The sequence below is a fragment of the Brachyistius frenatus genome, unplaced genomic scaffold, assembly GCF_029030835.1.
Source record: "Brachyistius frenatus isolate BFR_SWC_R1_liver_20210118 unplaced genomic scaffold, ASM2903083v1 Contig_4, whole genome shotgun sequence".
Lineage (NCBI taxonomy): Eukaryota > Metazoa > Chordata > Actinopteri > Embiotocidae > Brachyistius > Brachyistius frenatus.
The window spans coordinates 4,278,291-4,303,011 of record NW_027210603.1 but is presented as its reverse complement, the minus strand read 5'-3'; the positions used below and the strand labels follow the sequence as shown (position 1 = coordinate 4,303,011).

The 24,721-nt window shown below is 43.1% G+C and overlaps 1 protein-coding gene across 3 annotated transcripts in view; it reads right to left on the bottom strand.

Annotated features, from left to right (window-relative positions):
* The window catches only part of plxna1b (plexin A1b), a 193,872-nt gene that overhangs the window by 18,032 nt on the left and 151,119 nt on the right, over nucleotides 1-24,721 (bottom strand). For 2 of the 3 annotated variants that reach the window (XM_069711326.1, XM_069711333.1), the window contains exons 13-21: nucleotides 19,966-20,117; nucleotides 16,931-17,054; nucleotides 16,669-16,805; nucleotides 13,329-13,496; nucleotides 10,074-10,167; nucleotides 8,803-9,039; nucleotides 6,887-7,030; nucleotides 5,388-5,622; nucleotides 1,536-1,684 (exon numbers count right to left, since the gene is read on the bottom strand). In XM_069711326.1, coding sequence (XP_069567427.1) covers nucleotides 1,536-1,684; nucleotides 5,388-5,622; nucleotides 6,887-7,030; nucleotides 8,803-9,039; nucleotides 10,074-10,167; nucleotides 13,329-13,496; nucleotides 16,669-16,805; nucleotides 16,931-17,054; nucleotides 19,966-20,117 — 1,440 coding nt within the window. The remainder of the gene's footprint in view (nucleotides 1-1,535; nucleotides 1,685-5,387; nucleotides 5,623-6,886; nucleotides 7,031-8,802; nucleotides 9,040-10,073; nucleotides 10,168-13,328; nucleotides 13,497-16,668; nucleotides 16,806-16,930; nucleotides 17,055-19,965; nucleotides 20,118-24,721) is intronic. The other variant, XM_069711341.1, reaches the window with a different exon arrangement.

Genomic DNA, 24,721 nt, shown 5'->3' with positions numbered 1-24,721 from the left:
TGTATACATCCATAAAACAAGGTGTTCAAGCTTCACACACTTGGCCCTCTACCTACTGTTGTCCCGGCGCTCACTCTCTCTCCCTACACTCCTTCCTCATCCTCTCTCTTCACTCTCTCTCCCTACACTCCTTCCTCTTCCTCTCTCTTCACTCTCTCTCCCTACACTCCTTCCTCTTCCTCTCTCTTAACTCTCTGTCCCTACACTCCTTCCTCTCTTTTCACTCTCTGCCTACACTCTTTCCTCTTCCTCTCTCTTCACTCTCTCTCCCTACACTCTTTCTTCTTCCTCTCTCTTAACTCTCTGTCCCTACACTCCTTCCTCTCTTTTCACTCTCTCTGCCTACACTCTTTCCTCTTCCTCTCTCTTCACTCTCTCTCCCTACACTCTTTCCTCTTCCTCTCTCTTCACTCTCTCTCCCTACACTCTTTCTTCTTCCTCTCTCTTCACTCTCCCTCCCTACACTCTTTCATCCCTCACTCTCTTCCCTTCCTCTTCCTCTCTTAGAGCAGCGGGCAGACCTCCCGCACTGACGGGGGGAAACGTGTGGTTTGAGGTGAGAATGTGAGCTTCATGCTGTAATAAGAAATTGATCTACCTGCGAGCGCACTACTGTGGCTTGTGATTGCCTGGGCCATACAAATGAAAATCCAATGTCGCGCTACAGTATCCCTTTGGAATACAGCTGATAGCGAGAGCAGATAGTGAACGCCTCAAAGGCCCCTGCAGTCGCAACCCTTACACGCATGTTGGTGGAGCAAATCTGTGCATTTTCCATGTGATGCATGAGCGAGACTCTAATGTATACAGAGAGATGATGGAAGTACATGGGGATGCTGCATTACAGCGTCCACCCAGCTTGGGCTCATGTGAGTAATAGAGTGTTCCCTCTTGAGAAACGAGCAGTGGTGGAGGGGGAGAGTGTTTTATTGAACGTGTGAGCGTTGCTTTTTTTTCAGGAGCCTCAAACAGGCTCAGTCCTGTAGAGGCAATCTATCACTGGTACCAAGTCTTAGTGGAGCTCAGACGCTGCTCACTTTCCAAAAAAGGACTACCCCTTCACTGTATCACATCAAACTAACGAATACACCCATGTTTTATTTTATTACTAGTTTGGGCTCGAGCCCTCTTCTACCTCAACTCCTGGATTCAGATAATTAACCTCTGATATGATGAAGATTCCTCTCTTACATCAAATCCATATTTTAAACTTCATATTTACATTTTATTAATTGTTCTTGAGTTGTCCTTCCTCTTGGTTGCACATCTAAACTCTATACTAATCAAACTCTCATAGAGATGGAAAAAAAACCTAAAAAACGTAAAAGCTGTGGAAACTTGGAAAAGAAAAATGCACGGTTTGTAAACTTGGTTCTTTTTTTCTTCCCATAATTCACCAGTCTGGAGTCCTTAATTCAATTATTTTACTCAAACAGGCGACTTCTAATCACACATCCGAAACACACACAATAGCTTTCATTCATTCATCCAGTGTATTTGTGTGTGTGCATGCGTGCGGAGCGCTCTCTACTGACCCGTACCTCCATCTCCTTGAGCACAGGATGGTCTTCAATCCCGGGGAAGAGGACCCTCATGGCGTAGGTGCGGTAGTCCAGGAAGGGGATTCCTGCTCCGTCCAGCTCCTGAGTGAGTTCGTGGATGTCGGTCTGCAATTCTGCAAAGGCTGTGAAAAGAAAAAGGAAATGTTTAAAAATGTCTTCAGATAAAAACACGTAGAGGTTTGAATATCACAGGAATGCTTCATATCTAAAGGATTGTTGACTTGATCTTCACACTGGATAATAAGTGGGCTTCTGTGTGGCATTTAGCATTTTGTCAGAACTGACAGCACACAGAACTCATTCAAAGACACTTAATGACTTAAACCTGCCATATATTCTTTAGTTTCTTACATATCAGAACCAAACCACTGCCTCTTTAAGAGTAAAACACATCTCTTCATCTGCAGCAGAAGGATTTCCCTTCTGATTGGTGTGTATAAAGAAAGTATGTTGTAACACTAATGTATGTCATTAACAAGCAAAAGAGCATTTATTAAGGTGGAAAAGGCAGAAAATCTGACTTTAAAGGTGGTTATTATTATCGTAAATCTTTTCAAGCTGTGTTCTTATGTAGTGATTACTAAGACTTCAAACAAGAACTCATAAAAGAGAAGAACAGATCAGTTATGGTCACAGAGTGTGCAGAATACTCAAACTTATAAGTTGTAAACAACTCTAGTGCCAGTCTTTGTCTTGGCTTCGACTATCCCTTCTTCTGTCAATGTGAATAACAAAAAGCAACACAGGTGAGAGCAAGGAGAGGACGGAGGAATCCGGAGGAGTGGCAGTGAAAAGCAACATCGTGCGATGTGCTAAGACTGCAGAGAAAGATGGAGGGAAGAAAGCGAGGGAGGACGGAGGAAAGTGTTCTGCTGCTCCGTGGCTGGAGGGGAGTTCAGGATGCAATCTCACTACAGGAGCCTGTGAGTACATACACACACATTACATGCTGCCACCTCACGCATGCTTGTCCTCCTGCAGCCATGCACGCACGCACGCACACACACGTTTCCTGTCTTGCCCCACAGCTGAACACATAACCCTGTGCCCCGATGATTTATGTGAATGCGCGTGTCAATGTTTTTACACATTTTCCCTTCCTGGAGATTGTGTGTTCTGACCCCATTCTGTATACTCCAGTGGCTTCACGAGTCCTATCTAGAGGAGAAAAATGGGATCAAATCCGTTCTCACACACACATTCCATACAATAATGCATACAGCTAATGCTTCTGGTGGACTGCCTCAAATCTAACGTATAAATAGAAAACTCCCTTTAGGAGAAAATTTACGGCTATGTGGTTCCATTAGCACAACTGTGTGTGTGTGTGTGCCCTAAAGTGTCATCCAAAATACACCGACACATGGATACACAACCCAAACAAATAACGAACTCAAGCCCAGACTAACAGATGGCTTGTGTCACCCTGTCCCTCTCTTCCTATCTCCCCTTTTTCTCTATCTCTCCTCCTTTCAAAGTGACATCTTGGAGGTCACCTCTCTCCCCTCTCCTCTGCTACACCCCTCCATCTTTCTTTCATTTGTCCCAACATCTCTGTCTCATCTGGTTTTACCTTACCTTGCTCCATTTCTTTTCCTTTGTCTTTAAAGTCTTGCTTGTCTACAACTTTTCTGTTTGCCTCTTGACTTCCTTGAAACTTTCCTCCAACCATCCGTCCCTTATTTATCTGCCATATTCTAATTACTTCCTCTCTTTTCACTTCATCTTGTTGTCTTATTTGTCTTCCAATCTCTCTCTGCAAACAAATATTCATCCAGAATTATCTTCCTCCATCTCAGTCTAGCATCATGTCCAACTATCTCCTCTCTCTCCATTTTATATTTATTCTCCAATACTTCTCCTCTCATAATCTTCAAATCCATCTCTTCTTCTACGGGTACACTCCTGCAAGTTGTTTGCCATATTTATCTCCTTCACTCTGCCCCCCTTTCCAAATCCATCCTCAAGTCGTCTCCCAGACAGCAGTGACAGCAGGGCACAGACAGGGTCAAGGGACGTGGACTCACTGCCACACGCCCCAGCCAATCACAGTTTGACCCGCGGTGGGAGTTTATGTGTGAGTGATTGCAGGTAGTTCTAGAAGAGCAGGACATGACAGGGGAAAGTGTGAAGGGGTAATCACAGAATCATCCTTTGACTGACTCATGGAGACACATATGCTGATCAGTTTATCAGAGGATATCTCAGCTAATCTGCATTACAATCTTAGTGTGCAGACCACCATAGTTTTATGACTTGGCTGAAACAACCATTTCAAACAAGTATTTTAGAAGGATCCATCCTGTCAGTCACATTTGAGTTGACAGAAACAAACAGTAGTGGTTGCTGGAGGCAGTTAAAAGACAACTTTGGATTCTTTTAACATTGTCTGACTCGCAATGGATGCAGCAGATGTGGTTTTCTTTATATGATGCATGTCTCTTCCTTGTCCAACCCAGTCTCTCACATTAGCCTCAACTTATTCGTCCACAGTTTGGTCAGAGATTGTGTGTGTTGTGCTCATATTGAGTAATGTAGCCTCGAGCTGCTACAGCACTGAACTACGCTTTCTTTGAAATTAGACTTCAGGCTCTGTCTGTTGCTACAAAAGGCTGTGCGCAACTTTTCTTTACATATATGGTAATATTTTCCAGCTCCTATAAATAGATTTGACAAATTGTTGGAGTACCTTATTAACTTCACAAATATTAGATTGCATGAGTTGTTTTTTCTGTCTTACAATAATCTATAAGGCTGATGTGTCAATCGTACCCATGTTTGTCACCCTTTCTGTGGCCATTTATCAGATTGCAAGTTGTGCAGTAAGACAACGCAGTCAAAGCTCTGATTGGTTGATTGTTTTTCCATCTGTAGACAAACAGCTGTCAATAACAACAATAATAACAGGACCACTAGACCGAAGTGATTTGTAGAACAAACTGGAAATGTGGACAGCGAGTCGGACGGCTGGAGCAAGGCTAAAAGGTAAAAAAAAACCATTACATTATATATGCCACAATTTTATTAAAATACGCCCCTACATTGCTAGAACCCTCATTAATTCTGATCCAAAATCTATATTTTCCTTCATAAAGCAACAAGTGAAGTGATCTCTAATACAAATGCATTGTGATGATGGTGGTCATCAGTATTCTCCTTCTATTTCTCACCATCTGCTTCTCTCTCTCTTCCTGCCAGACAAACTAGTAACAGCATCCGTAGTCTCTCACTGGATCCACGCTGTCTCCTGCCAAATTAATATATGCTAATGTTCTGGTGTGTAAGTTTCTCTTCATCTCCCTCCCTGCTTCAGCTGCTGCCAAACCACTCCCTCCTTACAATCCCTCACTTTCCCACCTCTCACCCATCTCTATCTAACCTCCATCTCGCCCTCTCTCTCTCAGTGTGGATGGTAGTGAGGCCAGCCAGGCAGCTCTCTCATGGGGTGGAGAGCCAACATCTGGTGGCTGGCTCAGATCAAAGTACTCCTCTGGAAACACACCAACACCCACGCACACATGCACACACACCGCTGCCACCTAACAGCAGGGGGATAGCTGGCAGCGAGAGGGAGGGGGAGAAAGACAGTGGGGGAGAGAGGCGAGCGAGACGTGGAGAGGACTACTGAATGAGAGTTGTGCAGCTTTTGAGGTAAGCTCCAGCGAGGGAGAGATTTACAGAAAGTTATTTGGGGGAAAAAATGAAGAGAAGGAAGTAGGGAGAGAGATGAAGAGAAAGTAGGAGAACAGCAGTGTTATGAACGCAGCTTTTGGAGGTTTGATCAACAAGTCACACACCTTACGGACAGACTTTTTCCAGACTTACCTTCCTTGCACTCCAAGGCCACCCTGGACTCCAGGTTGTCCATCTGCAGTTGCAGCCGTTTGAGGGTGCGGTCAGCGTCCCGCGACTTCCTCTTATAAGCGATCAACACCACGATGATGACCAGCAGGAGCAGGCCGCCTCCTCCTCCGATACCGATGATGGCGGGCAGGGTGAGCAGGCTGTCTGAGTAGATCTGCAGCGTCCCCGGTGAGTATTCAAAGCCTCCAACGCGCACCTTGTGGACAAAGAAACGGGGAAAAAGAGGATGAAGAAAAAAAAAGAAAAAAGAAACGTATACACAGAACAAAAAGGGTTGTTTGCAGCCGTATGTGAAAGAGTTCCAAGCAGATCATATCCCTTTACATCAAGAAGAAAACAATTTAGCTGCTGTTACCCAAATATTAGCTATGTACTTGACACAAGTGTAAGACTCATGCACACATCTCATGACGATAACCTATGTTGGGACTACACCTGGCCACCGAGAAAATGAATCTGCTATAATAGTAAAAGTATTATGCAAGGTTTCAAGGCTAAATCCCACATTGCATTTATGTTGGCAAACCAGGCTGAGCCGAGTCGAGCCAAGCGCAGGCCAAAACTCCCCAAAACTCTTTATTGGGGTTGGGGGAGGCAACATATTTGCCCCTGGGACCCCCCCCCCCCCCCAAATAAATAAATAAACACACACCCTACTTCCAACCATATCACATCCAAACAGCTCTTGCTTGCAGAACATGTGAATAAAAAAACATTGTGATAGATTTCCCCCCACCCCTCTGCTTTTCCCCCTCTTTTATTTCATCTTTAACTGGCTTACATCTATGAAATACCAAATGGATGAGGGTAAAAATAGACACAGACCTCTCACGCCCACTTGCCATTTTTTGGTTTTCATTGAATATCAATACTGTTCAAATCCCGAGTAGGATGCTCAGCCAAACCAGACTGATCAAAAGCCTCTAAGACATAAATACAGTCGCGAGCACTGCCAGTGGTATAAGAGACGGGATGTGTGTGTTCATGTGCTCGCAGCTATATGAATGGGGTGAAAGAAATCTGGAGTAATTGAAGAGATTTAGGTCTGATGGATGGGGAAGAAAAGAAAGAGATAAATGAATGAAAAGCCAGGAAGTGGATTGACATTAAAGAAGGGGGATTAATAGTACAGCGGAAACAGCACCGAGAACAGGAGCTATAGAAGAAAATAGGCTGAAAGAAATGTGAAAGCCAGACGCTCCTGCAGCGATATGAAAAAAAAAAAAAATCAAGAGGGATGATGAAATAACAGGTTTTTAACACATTCAAATGTAATTTAGAGAGAGATGATGCCATTTTCAGGTTTTGCATGACTGAATTCAAACCCTGAAACCTGCATGTCACAAGGCTCCTCTTAATGTGTGACAAATGAGGTTAAGGTATGGGAGACAGACACATGACACAATGAGGAAAAACATTGAGCTCATAGTAATGCAGACAAGAATTAAAGTTGTACTCACAGTGACTTTGTGTTCTCCGGTCAGGTTGGGCCACTCACACAGCAGCTGGCTCTCAGACAGCGTGAGCACGCAGGGCGTCTCCCCGATCAGCACCGTGTAGTTCAGTTTAGCATTTCCTGGGGCTGCAGGAATTAGGTTACGGCCCTGGAAGCAGACACACACGTACCTCAATCACTTACGTACAGTCAGGTCTGAGTTGGTTGACACAAATAGAATAAATCATAGAGTACAAATCCAAAGGGATTCACTTTTAACCGTGGTTTGTGCCATGGGGAAAAAATACTTGTCTGTGATTGGCTGGAAGGTGTCCGTCAACAGTTCATCCACTGCTCTAAATCAGTGTGCAAGGTACTTTAAGATGCAGGTAAGCATAGCAACAGCACCTCTGCTTGATGCTCCCAGACAATACCTCTCACAGAAATGAACCAAATCACGAGTTAAAGTGTCTACAACCAAAAATATGGATTATGATTTCAGTAGGAGCCATCTTGTTTTCTTTTAATAAAAAATACTAACACTTATAGTGTTATTTCATTGGTCCAGCTAAGGGCTGGCACAGGTAAAAAAAATGCAGTCCAAGGACTCAAAAAATGTGTTGGTTGCATAAGTGTGTTCAGCTCAGTAAATAAATTCTACAGAACTCTGCTCTCTTGCCTTCTGTGCCACCTTCACCGACTCCTCCTCCGCCTTTCTCACGATGCTTTGCAGAGTGGAAGGAAATAATTACTGTAAAATTTTGATGGATGTTTAATTTCTTTGCAATTATTTAATAGGATGCTGTTTCTGCGCTGCTTATTCCCACAATTCTTTACCAGGAGCACTGTGGTGCAATCAGAGTTTTCATTATGGAATTATATTTGAAGTTACAGGGGAGGGAGTCGGGAGTCTTCATTTCGAAAACTCCACCCTGATTGGCCGAGAGAAAAAAGGCTTTAGTTTCCATGAAATTGCGGGATCATTTCCTCTTGTACTCCTGAAATGCTTTGAAGTTCAAGGGGAGAGGTGAGATGACAAAAGACAGCGTGGGTGGGTGGGGCAAATGCGCTGTGGATTCAAATGCGTGCTGCCTCTATGGCTTAGAGTAAACACGGCTGTGAAGTCTCTCTTCAGAAGGTATCAGATAAAAATCGGAGCAGGTGGCATAGCAACGCATGGGCCCACTTTATAAACATTACTTTGCACCTGATTTTAAAGGGGGCGTTTTAAAAACAACTTTGTTCTCTTTTTTTTAAAGGTCTCCAATCCCTATTTGAGACAGCAGGTGGAGAAACAACATCTTTCAAGGTTGAGGCACATCTGAAAAAAAGCCGTGTTGGCGGAAAGCGTCTATACAGAAATGTTTGGAACAAACGCCTGTCAGTCTCTTATCACTTGTTTTGGATGCTGACTGGGACATTTTCTAAAATGACTATTTGTAAGATTCAGCTTTTAACATTGTTGACAATACTCAACATTGCTGGCATACTGCTATCTGCTATTAATGCTCTTCTTGTGTGTCAACTAGGTGCTGACACTCAACCTTCCTTTGTCGAGGAGTTCGGGTGTGTGGAGACATTTGTCCTTCACCTTTAAGGAAAAAAAAAAGCTTTGATGCTAAACCGACACTAGCTCAGTCCATAAACACATTTTCCCCCACCCATCCTGTGAACTACTTGAGAGAGAAGAGGACAGACGGCAAAAACAAAATGAGAAAGGTGATGCAATAAGGGAGAAAGAAGGATAAAACGAGACAGCAAAGAGGACCAACAAGAAAAGAGTAAGACTGGATGTAGAGAAGAAATAGGATTGGAAGTGGGAACAAAAAAAAGGAAACATCAAGAGAAGAATAAAAAGAGAAAGAACGTGATGGATGTAAAGCAAAACCAAGTAGAGACAAGGCCAAAACAGATCAGTGCGAGGAGCGTGAGGCAATTTACCTTGAGTATGAGTGGTGAGCTGGGCTTCAACTCCAGCAAGCCTGTGGGGCTCAGAGGTTCAAACACAGGGTCCGGGTGGTAGCTGAAAGTCTCGTTTACCACCAGCACGGAGCGCACGTCGTCCATGACAAAGCCAATCTCGTCAGGACTGCTGCCCACCTCAGAGAAGCCTTTGTCGGATCCGGCCACAGAGGGCGCCAGACACACCATCACGGTGTTGTTGAGAACTGTGCAGTTCTGGAGGAGGAGATGGAGAGAAAGAAAAAGAAAAGAGGAGAAATACAACAGTTAAGTTTGAAGAGGAGATTTAATTTCCTATTCAACAACCCCTCTACCTTGTTTAAACTGTTTGCAGTGTTGGAAAGAAATTAAGAAAGGCACATTTTGAATTTCTGACGTAAAAAAATCCCCTTAACTCAAGAATAATCAACAACATGTACGTATAGGGGCTGAAACAGGGTTATATGATGTGAGTGATTAAATGTTACCGTAATGACATAATGAGGAAGAGGCTGGCTTCATAACATCAGTGTTGTAATCAGTGTTGATATCATGTGGAAATCCCCTGTGGGGTTCGACACTTAAATCAGTCACCGTACAACAAATTAGACTGTAATGGCACACAGAGAGAACTGGAGAGGTCAGCCAGTAGCTGTTAACGATAACACAGGTACCTCTGCATAGTTTCACAGCATGTTACAGCCATGCATTATGTACCATATGTCACATACTGGGTGTGTAAAATCAGAGACACATAGAACAAACCTATGTGTATGGATCAATAGGAAGAATAATCGAGGAAAATAAAAAATTGACAGCAAAGTGATGGGACAAAGAAAAAAAAGAAGAGATATTTTTTTACTTTCAGCTAAGAGTGGGAGCAGAGAAAGGTTAGCTAAGCCCCGTGGTGCTAGGTGAAGAGAGGGGGATTTGCCAGAGCTGCTTTATTGCTGGTTGACATTTCAAAGGTTAAACTGCTAAAAGGAAATTCAACATCAAAAACAAACAGAAAATGGGCCCTTGGCTGGTTGACCGGCAGGTCAGGTGTGTGCGTTTGTTTCCCTCGAGTGTGTGTATCATCTGAAAATTCTTTTTTTTTTTTTTTCCCATGGAAAGGGAGAGAAAGCCAGGCGGGAGACAGAGATTCAGAGAGACAGAGGCACCTGGGTGTCTATATTGGTCTCAGTCCGTCTCACTTGCCAAGTCAAGTCACTGCTTTTCTTGTTTTGTCAATAGAAAGTGTGTGCGGGTGTCTGAGTCCAACCACTCACATTCTCGGACTTGGCAGCTCCATACTTGGCTCTCATTTTGGGCTCCTTGATGGTGGCCAGATTGGTTCCAGTAATGGTCAACATGGTTCCTCCACTAAGAAAAAGAGATAACAAAACATGTTAGAAAGAAAATTAAGACAAACAAAATTGTACAATGTGACTGGGAAAACAAAACCAGTTCTATGTGCATTTGTGTATCACATATTCATGTATCTCCTGCTGCCTTTTCTCTTGTGCGATTCAAGTGCATCATACACTATTCAGCAGGCCTATCAGTGCCGATAAATGTTAATAAATCTGTTCTCTGTGGGAGCCAAGAGGGCCCTCCAGTTGACAATTCACCATTAATGTTCACTCCTGTTGTACCCTTTCACCTGCTTATTCATAGAAGCCTATTTTTAGGTAATGACAGAAATGCTAAAGCTCTTGCATGAATGTTAAAAGCTTGTTTAAATCAGTATGCGGGCAGGAGGGAATAACAGGCGAATGTAGCATTACTGAAGCTCATAGCCTCCTCTCACCACATCCCGAAAGCAAAGGGGAGATAATGCGGAAAATGTTTAGCAGGAGATAGGCGCAGAAACCAAGCCGGTGTCGTCGATTCGACGGGTTCTGTAGCCTTTCCACCTGTGAACTACTCTGGTCTGTGTGACGCCGACCAGCAGAGACATGGGCAATGTGGGTGAGAGGCCTATTCCCCCACACTGTCTCCTCGACAGCCTCTGCTGGCCTGCCAGGCTGAACTTTTATCTGATGTGAGGTGTTCTGACAGCAGCTAAATAAGTCAGCATAAAACTTAAAACTGGAGTGCGGTAAGGCGATGCTTAAAACGCAGCGTAAGTGTGAGTCATCACTGGCAAAAAAAACCAAACATATTATACAAATGATACACTGGCTGATATTCTGTAAGGTTTTAAACAAGGCAAAAAACAAGATATTCTGTGTCACCGTTTAAAGCCAAGGACTCGTAATCTACCCAACTAGACATTACATCCCTTCCACGATGAAATCAGATACACACACAGAGGCCACCTCTGGGTTTTGCTGAGGCCAAATGGAGCTGGTGGAGGGGTGTGTGTGTGTGTGGGTGGGTGGGGGGGACTGAGTGAAGTTTCGTGGCTAGAAGTGAAATTGGCCCTGGGAGGGACTATGGGTCCGATGAGCGAGCAGGAGGAGGAAGCCGCCTGAGGCAAGACGAGGCTCGGGGCTCGGCTTTTTCAGAGGCTTAAAGGAGGCTAACAGATGTTGAATACAGTCTGGTGTAAAAACTGAACAGACAAAAGGAATTTAGACAAATTTACATACAGTTACACATCTGTTGATGGAAGAAGAGAATCCAGAGCTGTTGGAAATGTAGGGTAAACACAGTCGCTCAAAAGCTGCAAAATATGAGAGGATAAGAATCTTTTCCACACACACAGTGTAGACTACCTGATACTGTGTACACTGTAATATGCTGTGTAAACAAGGTGTAGCGTGGTGCTATCGCTGCACTGCATGAGTCTGTGTTGTTCGTCGGAGAACCTCCTTCTGACGGGAGAACAAGTCTCAGTCGTGTCAAATTTGTGTCTTGGACAAGAGGGTGCTCGGCGCTGTTTGAAATAGCCCCGGCAACCGGGTCACCGAAGGGGACGTGGTGACAAAATAGCCTGGTAAATAAAAAGCACGAGTGGCCTGGGGAAGCATGCGTTGCCTCCTCCTCTGGGAGCAACTGAGAGAAACACCAAACGCAAGCAGAGTGCGGAGGTTATTTCCCCCGAAGGCTGGAGCCAACACTTTCATTCTCTTTTCCCCTCAACCTTTCATTCATTCCCCTCCAAATGAGACTTCTCATCCACTCACACCTCTTTCGCATGATGAGAGATTTTGGCTCCCTGCAGAGTTTTAAACGCATTTTCACCTCGACCCCCTGTGCTGATGCAGTGGAGGATTGTTACACTGTCTGAGTAGGCAATGTGTCTGATGGAAAAAAAACTCAACCTAGGCTGTCTCAAGAGGTGATACCTCGACATAAATATCCAATATACACTGCAGACAAATCACAGTTACTTTAATAACGAAACAGAATCTTATAAAGTGAAACATCTGCATGAAGTGTAGAACTTAACACCGACAAATCTGAACCAAAGGAGAACTGTCTTTCAATAAAATGCAACCTGAAGTTTTGAAATCGTGTGTAAATGACGATCTGCTGTTTTTTTCCAGTATTGACTTTTTAATATTATGTATTTCAATATCAACTTTTATTGGAGATTTTTAAGTAAATGCAACAGAAAAACGTACAGAAAAAAAATGTACGACAAGTTCCTGGAACGATAGAGTAGTTTGAAGTAAAAACACAACAAGTGAACAGTGTGTTTGTGTGTGTGCCGCCTTCATTTCGGAGCTGAGGAGTAGGAGAGTTTCTAGGTCATGCTAGTGAACCATTAGCATTTGTAAGCACTGAGCTTTTATTTATTTATTTTCCTACACAAACTTGTGTTTGCACATTAAATCTTCCTGTGGCTATGCAGTTTCATTGCAATAAGTCAAATAATATTTACAGATACATGTCTGCTGCAGCTCATCAGCTAGCAGTGCACTGCTTCAGGAGCCTCCTTTACTGCTGTTCCTGCGCTCAAAGATTTACTTTGGAAACATAAAGATAAACAGAATAAATAATACACCTTTGAACAGCAAGACGAGTGTAACAATGGAGAGGAAAACATGTTTTTTTTCTTCGAGACACAGACAGGGAGAATGCTGGCAGAATAATACATTTATCACCCTTTACGCAGAGTTCATATTTCAGTTTAGTTGGCTTTGCTCCTTGAAAAAAGGCATTAACTGATGATACAAACACCACCAAGGATTAATAATGTATTGACGCATTTGTTTCTGTTCTGCAGATGTACAGTACATGAAGCAGAATTGTAGATCAAACACTGTATTGATATAAATAAGACATAATGAAATAATCATATAACATGCTGATGTATTATACAGTGAGTTAGCCATATGATGGAGTTAGCTACTGAATATGATGCAGCAAAGCCTGAAAAACAAAGTAATGCCTGACAATATAGCCCAGTTTTCTAACAATTCGTCTAAATTATTCAGTGTTCATCACTTTTAGGGTTGAAATGGATAATTTATGCAATATTTTTGAGATAGCTATATGCTTCTAAACAACAGAAAAACAGCCACGCTCAAACATGAGGTTAATCTTTGTTGCACCTGGACTAGCTGAGGGAAAGGCTCAGATTGTTTCCGTACCTGGCGATACTCCAGTCGGGCTCGATCTTCAGGATGGTGGGATCATCTGAGTAGTTGAACTTGACCTCTGGGTTCCTCAGCTCGGCCGAGTTGATGTCCACCATGACGGGGGTGGGGCCTGGGGCCTGGCCGGCTGGGGTCACGCACACTATCTCCTTACTGCTCCGTCTGGGAGAGCAGCAGAAGACAAGACAAGAGAAAAACTTGTTACATGCTAAAGTCTGTGATAGCTGATTTATGGCATTGAATAATGGTCGAAAACGTGTATTTTTTTTATGTCACAGTAAAGTTGACCTTTGACCTTTTGGATATAATTTTATCCAATTAAATTTTTTTGTTTTGTATACTGTCATAATTAGCGTATAACTTTAGAATGTTATTAAGGACGTTTTGGCAACGAACGTACTTTGTGAGGTCACAGCGAACTTTGCTCATCAAATTCTAATCAGTTCATCTTTGAGTTCAAGTGAACATTTGTACCAAATTTTAAAAAGAATTTGCTCAAGGCGTTTCTGAGACGTCGTGAGAACAAGAATGGGGCGAGCGAACGGACGGGTGGACGGACGAACGGACAGGCGGACAGATGACCTGAGAACATAAAGCCTCCGGCCACAGCTGTCGTAGAGGCATACATATCCAACTTCATATCCCGAATAACTCATAAATGATTTATCAGATGCGACAAAAAAAGAAGGCACACATAATGGTGACAGTCGCCCGTCCACAAGGCCAACATCTTTCAGTCTGTCCGGCCGTCGTTTCATCAGCCCAAATCACAGACTTCTGTACTTCAAAGCCCCCACTCTCTTTTTCTCTCTCTGTCTGTCTCTCCTTCCCTCCTGCGCTTTCTCTGGCTAACAGATCTGAAGTGGCAGATCAGGCTGGTCCTCTCTCTGTGTGATGTAACTCCCTCCCTAGCAGACAGGCAGCCAGCTGTGACCTGCTGGGAAACTTTGTGCCGCTGCCAGAAACTTTGTGCTCCACTCCAGTGGCTCATTCCACCATCTCCTCCCCCTGTCAGGGGGAGACACTGCTGGCCTAACAGCGGTGGGGACGGCTATCTGTGAGACAGCATGTGTGTGCGTGCGCACGCGCGCGCGTGTATGTGTGTGTGTGTGTGTGTGTGTGTGTGTGTGAGAGAGAGCATACCTACATATGAGTGAATCACTGTGTTGAGCAGGTGCGTTTGCACTGTGTAGGGGTCTGTGAATTTGCATATAAATGCAGTTCACAGGCAGGAGATTGACATTTTGTAAGTGTGTGTTTTGTGTCACTCATCATCTGCTGGCGTCCTACAGCGCACCGCAAGTGTGTGTAAACGGGTGTGTGTGTGCGGTGATGGCAGGCGGCGCAGTACGAAATTTTTAACATGAGAAGAGCCAGCTGATCTGCACACAAATCCTCCCCCGTTATCTGCTGTGAAAGTGAAATCCACAGAAAGACTGAAGATGCAGCAGATCAAACAGTGAAAGTCTATTTCGGAGGCTCTAGCGGCAGCTTGCAGTGACTTTGGGGCGATTGAGCCAAAACAGTTGTATCGGGCGTCTTTGTTGAACGTATCCCTGCTGTGGGCCAGGAGGCAATTTCAACAGTGTCCTCAAAATAAGAGCAGACTGAAGAGGGGATGAAGACGGACAGAAAAAAAATGAAGGATTAAAAAAAAAAAAAAAAAGGCTTTCCACATTCCACGAGTGCTGCATTGCCATGGTAACCATTTTCACAACGCCATCGCCGGCGAGAGCGCCTGTGGTGCAGCGTACGTATTTTTTGACAAGGTTGCGGCCACACAAAAGAAGCTCAGAGGGGATACAGAAAGAAAGAAAAAAGAAAAGGAAAGAAAAGGGGTTGCACGGAGAGATAAGAGGATGAGTGACTCGGGGTAAATAGGTTTTGATTAAAGCGGAGGCCCCACTGAATACAAAGACACATTAAAGACATGGACTCAACCAGTTCATTACTTTGGCCATAAAGGTTATTGCTGCTCAGTGAATGAAAGGCCAAGACTATTATGTTCACCTTTCTCGGGATGTGCTACAGAGCTTTAAATTGGCCTCGACTTTTTCTTTTGATATGATATAAAAGAAGTTGATGGGTCCAAGCTCATTAGTTTAACCTGTCACTTGTTGCCTGAGAAGAAAACCACTATAATAAAAAAACACTTATGTTATAGAGAAGTATTTCAAAATACGTTCTTTTGGCCAATAGTCGCCTTAACAAGGAAGCTTCTGCCAGTAAACTCCTCTCAGTATATATGTGCTTGTTCTTCGTGCACAAACAATCTTTAATGTGATGTTTCTTTTCTCTGCCATCTGCCAGACATCACACATGAGTGGATTTAGTCCAGAGCTCTGTTTGCTGTAAGTTTGCCAGGAAGGGACTCAAAGAAACAATAGAGTTCTTGGTTGGTGGAATTAGAGTCATATCAAATAGGATCTATGTCTCCTCTTCTTGAAATCCGGGTGCAATCTCTCGCAGAGTGAGTGACAAGGGAAGATAACAGAGACAGATTATTCTTAAAAAAAAAGAAAAGAAAAAAAAAGGAGTGGAAAAATGACATGGGTTCAAAACAGGCAAAATGTGAGTTACCAATTACCAGAAACTCCATATCATTCCTTTCAAATTATAGTCATATCGCTGACAAAATGTGGGCCATGCATTTAAGTCATTCACAGCACAACTGAACAATGATATCAGCTTCCCCGGGAAAGGCTCCACTGTCATTCTCACAATTGCTGTGAATTACAGTACTACAGGTCATCCTCTTACTGGCTGCATTTTTCACATCTGCCGCAAATCAAATGCAGCAACGAGGGAAAAAAAAGGGGGATTTTCTTTTTGTTACTATAATTTTTGTAGAGTGGGAAAATATGTCAGGCTGGTGAAAATAGTAACAGACAGGGAGAACACATGCCACATTATGACTTGTAATTATCTATAAAACAGCACAAGGCAGGAAAATCTTCACAGCTACAGCGACAGAAATAAACTGAAAAAGGCTCCATTTTTAATTCACTATTTTGGTAGTGAAATAGCCTACACTTGATTACAACATCTTGCAACAGTAATCAACACAGTCCCTGCTTCCTCAACAGCGCAATCGAAGTTTAAGCTGCCATTTCCCTGTAAAATCAGCCTCTATACCTCAAAAACAGCAGGGGTTCTGGGGCTAAGAGGGAATATTTCAAACATTTTTGATTGTCATTATCGCACACGGTCAGTATAAACATTCTGTGATACCCGCAATTTTAGCATTAATCTAAAAAAAATACGAAGATCTGATACACTCTGAACTTTGAACACAATGATCTAAAAGAAGAAACTGTAGTTTGGATCCACTCACCTCTCGAAGCGGCAGGGGTGAAGTCCGATCTTCACAGACACAGCGCTGCCTGCGTTGAGGTGACTGCCTTCAATGGTGATCCTCGTTCCTCCAGACAGAGGCCCAGTGGACGAATTGACACGGGTGAAATATGGAGACTAAAGGAAGACGCAGACGGAGGACAACCAGGTCAGGGAGGAATTAATGACTGGACCACGGTTGTCAAATCCAATTATAAAGTCATCCAAAAAACATTGCTGTATCATAAATTAGAGATGCTCACCACAAAGATGAAGGCCTTGGTTGAGACTGCTTTGTAGTCGGGGTGAATGCAGTCCCTGACACACACTTCCACCTGAGCCTCCTGCACTCTGTAACCTGTTGCATCATTCAGCCGACACACAATCCTGAAAAAATGTAAAACAGCAGTGGAAAAGTGAGCTCGATGATGAACATTATCTCAAGAAAAGAATGTTTTTCTTTTCTGTGTTTGGTGCTATGTCAAAAATGTACACAGGAAAGAAAAGAAACGGGATAAAAAAAAAAGTAACACGACTCTTCTGCTCCAATTTAGAAAACCATCCCGTCAGTTGTGAATGAAGTGTTTCCTTATTCCTTAGTGCAGTCTCATTCATAAAAATAACAAAAAACAAAAATAGACTAAATGTTCTATTAGAGAACTACTGTGCTAAGAAATCAGAGAGTTTTCTGTGTGTGTTCATGCGTATGTCTGCATTAGTGCGTACTGTAAGAACTGCGAGCCACGCACTTGGCCCAAGGCGCTGGCCAGCCAAATGAAAACCCACTGGAGAAATGATTGAGCGAGGGGAGGAGTGGTGTGTAGCCCACAGGGAGAACACGAACACGACACACACACACACACACACACACACACACACACACACACACACACACACACACACACACACACACACACACACACACACACACACACACACACACACACACAGTTCCTTCATGTTTCACCCACTGGAGACACACTTGACTGTTAATTAGCCAGAGACAGACAGAGAGAAAGAGCGAGAGAGCAGTGGAGAGACAGAGGAAGAGAAAGAAGGAGGAAGAGCGAGAGAGAGAGAGGGTTAAAGTGAGAGAGGCTGATTAATTGAACAAGCTCATATCCTACACATCTCTTTAGCTTCCCCTCCCAGAGATGAGTTATTAACTCGGCGGCTTCCATCTTCCCTGCAGGTGGCCATGGCAACTGCAGCGATGCCGTGACAATGAATTTCACATTCCGATGGTTCGTGTTTCCATTGTTTTTACTTTCCCTTTTCATTTATTCCCAGGTCTCCCGCGACGACCGGGGCAGTGATTAAAATGCTGGACAGCTCTCGGTTAGAAATGTGGCTTCACTTGCATCATTATTGCACAGATGACAGGTGGCTACACTGAGCTGATATTACGTGGTTAGTACATTTGTAAAAATGACAACATTATAAATTATACCTCACTCAATCAAATAACTGAGGTGGAGTGTGGAATATTAAATAGTTAAACATATGTCAAATTGCCACACAGTAACTACTAATAAGGCAATAAAACGAGGCAGACTACGTTCGTTTTTTTCCTCGCTACTGGCAATGATTTACTTTTCTCAAAGTGAAGTCAAATCTACCTTGTAAATATTTGATGATTAAGGTTATTGATATAGAAAAGCCACATTTTCTAGCAGTCCAAACCCACATCCATCACAGAAGCTGGGAATGTGAAGTACAAGTGCTGGCAGAATGAAACAGAAAGCCAGGGTGAGAACAATGTGTTGACATTTTGCCCAACAGTCAGCCCACCTCCTTCTCCCCAGCAGCTGACCTTTGACCTGCGCTGTCAGTCCTGTAACGCCATCTTGTCTCTTGTGCTGCAGCTCTGATAGGGTCACGGGGATGACAAGTGCAACCGGGCTACTGATGGAACCGTATGGCTGACATTACTTTTAATTAGCCTCCCTGCCAACACCCTCATCCTCCTGCGGGTGCTATGGCAACGGGCCAACGTAGTGTTACAGGCCTGACAGGGTTAAATGTCACCACCTTGGTGGTTTTGAATGTGATCACTAAGATATAAAGTTATGACAGAACTACATAATGTTACTCTAACACCACACTAAAACATGTTCTGTCTGAACAAAGCAATATATGAGATTATAAATTATAAATCAAAACTGACATATCACCATCATATTTCTTAACCCATTTTGGGGACCCCTTTCCTTACGGGTGAGAGTTGTGCAGCATTCTGTTGTCCTGACTGTCAAACCATCAAAGTCACATTTCATCTGTTTCCTTCTTAGTGAGAGGGCAGAGAGGAAACTAAGGCTGATGCGACTGTGCTACAAAACTCAGCAAATGGAGCATTTGTGTACAACAACAGCTACATAGTTAGAAATAGAATATTGAGGACACCTCCAACTGTGACGAGCGTCTCCAATTTTGCCTTGTCCTAAATTTTATCTTCTCGCTACTTCTAGAAAAATGCAACATAAAACAGGAAGTGAGACTTATCTTGTAATTTCCCAGAGGGCTTCAGTATTTCTTTAATAGAGGTCAGTGCCAGCGTGACACTCTCTGTGCTTAATGTTTTTCTCATTATACAGGAAATCTAATTATGGAGTCACATGATATTATTTACATGTGGAAATAAAGAAAATTGCAAAATTCTGATTGCAATGAGGCGACCTTTTTACTGTTACAACAGAGAGCTCAGTCATATCCAAACAGAGTGAAGTAAAGAGAGAGCTTCGTGCTTTTGTTATTGTTGTGAATAATACTTTTCCCGGAATATACAACTGCAGTTATTAAAGGAGAGTTAAAGTACATTCCTGACGCTAGCTGTGATTCAGAATTTCCCAGAAAGTAGTACACGTAACTTAATCAGAGGGAGCGCTCACGTGACAACCTTTCATCTGTGAAACAGTTTTTAGAGGACCTATACCATCTGCCTCGGAAATCATTCAATCCAGTTATATGTATGGCAGATTAATGCTGATGAGGGGAACTACATGAGATATTTCAATAATGATTGAACTGTTAATCTGGTTAGAAGTGGACAAAAAGGTTCTATGCAAACTGCTGTCAGATTTACATGGACAACACATGTATTAAGACTGGCATAAACACATTGTGAGGAATGGGTTTAGTGTGAAGGAGAAGAACAGCATCCTAACATTGAAAGTTTTATGAAACAGAGATCTAAGTGTTGTGCTGGACAAAGACAAGCAGGGCAGTAGAGAGTTGCAAGAACACTAAGGCGTTGAGTGGTGGGTGTGGAGAGGTATAAAAACAGATGGTGTCAACATACTGCTCAGCACTGACGTATTGGTCCTCCTGAGGGTTGCATGCCACCTTGCCGATGCGAACTCCGCTCTGGATGTCTTTAAACTGCAGACCCAGGTTCTCACCAGTGATGGTCAGCATGGTTCCTCCCTGTCTGGGCCCCGTCTCTGGAAACAGCTGGTTAGAAGAACAAACAATCGAGGGCACGGGTGAACCACAGCAGCATAAATACGTGATAATCAATGTTTCACCAAAGCAGTAAATCATAGAACATATTGTATGTCAGCATGAATAACAGTTTACTGAAGTCATTATGGTCATGTCCCATTCTGCACAAGTCAGATACTTGCTACCTCATTAAGCAAGATGAAAAATGACCTGAGATCCATTAACTCCACCTCAACTCAGTCAAACATTCACAACCTGCCAGCTCGCACACTTAACCTGGAACCACCCATCAAGCCCTCACTTACATCTCTCATTTAACCTTGTGACGATTAATCTGCTGAATATAATTACTGCACACAGTGACCTCTGCTCCCCCTTCTTTCCCCTAGAGGTCTGCAAAAGGTATGTGGAGGAGCTAATGGCTACCCAAGGCCAGCCTAGTCACTAATCATGGTGCTATCCAGCCCCCAACGCAGACAATGGTAATCACTCATTACTAGCATAATTAAGGCTAAAGCTAATTGGATTAGAACATGGTGGGGCAGTGGGATCATTTGTTGCAGCAGGGCGGAAGGAGGGTGACGGGGGTGAGGCGTTGGTGGATGGTTGTCATGGAGTGGGGGTGTAGGTAAGGAGCTTGCTTGCTACAAAGGAAGAATAAAATGAATGAAGAGCGATTAAGTTTCCATTCCTGCTTTCAGACATTTCCCCCTTTATGTATGAAGCCTCAAGAATACTGCCAAAATAAATATGCATCCACATCAAATTTTCTGCTTGATGTGGATAGAAAGAGTTGAAAGACAACACAAACACTATTTGCCCTTTTGGTTGCTAAGTTGACAAAAAGTTAAAACAGTTAATTTCAGGAAATATATGTGTACCCTCCTCTCCCATCCAACAACTTACTACAAACTATGCACAGCTATGTTAGCGTCCTGCATTTTGAACTCCCAGTCTTTGTTTCTTCAAAAGGTCAGCACTGTCAAGACAATTGGTTAACATTTTGATTAATTTGTCCAACTTGGCCAAAGCTGAACTTTATGCCAAAGCATCATGTTAATTGAATTTGCCTCTGAAACCAGCTGATAGAAGCAATTCCTGTGAAATGAAAAGATTTTTTGGTCAAAAGTTTTGCTACAATGAATAATGGAGTGACCAGTTAGCTAAGCACAGCTTCCTGGCTCTGTCAAAATCGCAACAAAATTCACTTACAAAAAAAACATTAATGTCAAAGGGATATTCAAAAGGTGAAGGACGGGCTGAATCTAATTTAGGCTGAAATAAAGTGAATAGTAGATTTTCGGACTAAATTCAAAGATTTCAACTAAACGTGCTTCTTTAACCCGAATTGAACGCCCACTCCAAAGACAGCAAATGCTGTGAAGTCAGCAGATTATTTGATACTGAAGGAATGATCAAGAGACCAGATGTGAGAGCTGCCGATTTATAAGGTACTAGTGGCTCAGATACGCAAGATGGTGCAAGTCAATGCAAGGATTTACAGGTTCAAATAAGAACCTTAAAATCAGCTCTAGATTCTTTTTTTGAGGTCACGATTCTACCTGCAGCTTTCTGAACAAGCTTGAGACTTCTAGTAGCAACACTAGGAAGTCAAGAGAAAACAACATTACAATTACAAAGATACAAATGCATGGATTATGGCTGGATTTTGGCAATATTACTAAAGTTAAAAAATGCGGTTTTATTTCTAGTCTTCATATGAGACTGGAATCTGAGACGGTGACAAACAGTCACTCCTTTTGATGGTTGAGCTTTCAGAAATATTACGGCCGTCAAAGTTCTGTTCATTTATCAAATAATTGTTGCAGCTCTAATCCAGTCTCACAGATTAATTTGATCCACTCTCTGCTCTCTACAAATCTATTCCTCCACCAACATCATTACAGAGAAGGTGGCAGGTTAGTGAAAGCCACAGGTGTTCAGGAAACCACCAACAGAAACACACACAATGGGAACAAAGCCCAGTGTCCTGCGGGTCACAACTGAAATGTCACAGTGATATAATTAAGGAGTGTTTTCTCATTTTACCCTCTACCCACCTCCACCCTCCAACCCCTCTTCCTTTGCCCTTTCCCTTTCTGAATTGTGTCTTTTAATTCACTCTCTGTCTCCGTCTTCTTTGTCAGTGTGTCTGAATGTATATATTTTAGCTGGAGACAAAAGGATGACTGGCACACAGTAGTGCACCAATCACAATCTTCAGATATGGTAATCAAGCTCTCTCTCTTTCTCTCTCTAGTAGCACTGGCTTATCAAACACACACACACGCACGCGCGCACACACACACACACAGACACACACACATTGTTCGATCCACAACTAAACAACACAAACAAAAAAGCCCGTTCTGATAAAAGACTAAACACACGCTCTATTCTCCTCTCGCCGTCAAAATGCTCTACACCCATTCAAACTCCCTTTTTTCTCTTTGTCGCTGACTTGTCCCGTTGTGTTGGAGGCTTTGTGTCAGGCCTATTGTGGCTGGCGGAGCAGCATTGCACAGATAGCATCTGCTAGTTATAGGAGGAGAAGGAAGAGGAGGAGGAGGATGAAGGCAAGGGGACACAGAGAGAGATGATATGAACATGGTGTGTGACTTCTGAAGTTTATCTGAGATATGAAAATATCTCAGAAAAAAAAAGTCACAAACAAACTGATTGAGGCAATCGACTGAGTGAAGAAGGGCATCAACTAATTGTTCCATGTGATAAAGTCTAACTTTTTAGATGTAAGAAACAAATCTGTGTCACAGGTCAAAATCACACTGGGTCTAATTACGTCACCTGGCTGAACTCAGAGCGTTTCTAGATGGTGAGGTCATCCAAAATGTGAAAAGGCTCAATTAAGACTTCATCATGGCTGACATCCAGCTACAATCCTTCCTTCATGGATAAGAGCATTGGTTTGTTTTAGTTCTTTTAGTGTTGTAACTGTGGGACTCATCGTTCAGCTCTAAAACACAAATCACAGCAGCCTGGTCGATAAAGTCATTTAAACAGAGCAGCATTTCTCTCCATGTTGATCGAAGAGGAAAGGGGGACAGGGAACATGAAGAATGAGAGCAAAGTGAAAAGGATTGATAAAGGAAACAAAATAAAACAATAGTTTGATATGTGAATGAAGAAATGAGAGAGTTACGGATGATACATGAAGAGAAGAAAACAAAGATTAACAAGAAAGCTGAGAGGTTGGGACAGATAAGGAAGTCTGGCAATGGCAAATATTGCATCTTAACAGTATGTGAGGGAGAAATCATGGGCCTTTAGTAAGCACAAAGGAACAAGACACTTTAGGGGATCCTTTTCAGATTTTTCTACACATGCAAGATGGCAAAAAAGCAGCCAACATACACAATCAGGGCACCCAAGCGTGCCACATGCTAAAAGAATAAAAATGCAACCCCTCAACGGCGCTTCAACACACACGCACGCACACACACGCACACGCACTGGCATGGCCTGCGTTGTTTTAATTGGTTTCTAAGGGCTCACTGTAATGCTCTTCCTGTCCCTTAGGAGAAGGCAGGCATGAGATGATGGATGATGGAGGTCCAGGCAGCATCCAAGGCCAGTACCAGGACACTGCTGCGCTATACTGGGACACACAGTGGCAGACAGTATGTGTGTGTGTCATTATCTGTGTGGCTGTGAGGATACAACACAGACTACCTCAGTTGGAGCTTATTTTATTTCTGATACATCTGAATGTAGGCTGTCAGAGAGTATATCTGGGATGTGTGCTGGGATGTGTGCGTGCATGTGTGCGTGCGCACTGTGTATTTGCTTGTTGGGAAAGCAGTTCTAATTCATCTTAATGCACAATATCAGTGCAGAGAAATGCAGCACTATGAAAAAATAGCACTTTAACGTCATCATTTCTCACCTGAAACATCAACTGCTGGGTTTGGAGACCAGCATTTAGGAGCCGGAGCTGTTAGTTGAATGATACCCAACTGCACACTACTGAACAACATCAAATGGGCAATAGCACACTCAGAAATAACACCAAATAGGTTAAACACTTGCTGCTCTGAAGGTTCCAGCCAACTGTGTGTACCGTGTACGGAAAGTATGTGTGTGTGCATGCGTGTCTCCAGTGGTGTTTCCTCCCCTGCTGAACACATATTCTCCGGTCCAAATGAAATTAGTGGCTAATCCGCTAGCTAATGGCCACACATCAGCTAACATGCTGCAAAAACTGAACAAAGCGGTTCGAACAGAGCAAAAATAAATAAATAAAAGGAGGGGATCAAACAGGGAAAAAGGGATTTGACCGAACAGTTGGTAAGAAGTGGAATAATATTCAATTTGTGTGGCTGACGTGATGCTCTTTGGGAGAAGGGATGAAATGGCAGATGAAAAGGGAGAGGTTTTCTTTGTCATCTGCAGATGTTCTTTTGGCGTTAAATGTCACTGTAAATGTCAAAGGTGGAGAAGAGAGGTGAGGCTGGCGGCGCGGCGCAGCGCAGCGATAACGCTTCCTCCACTGTCTCTCCCTTCTTCTGCTCTTCTTTGTCTCTTCTTCTGCATCCTCCAGCCTGCAGTACTGTACGTATGATCTTCTTCTCCTGCTCTTCTCTGAGCTTTTTGAC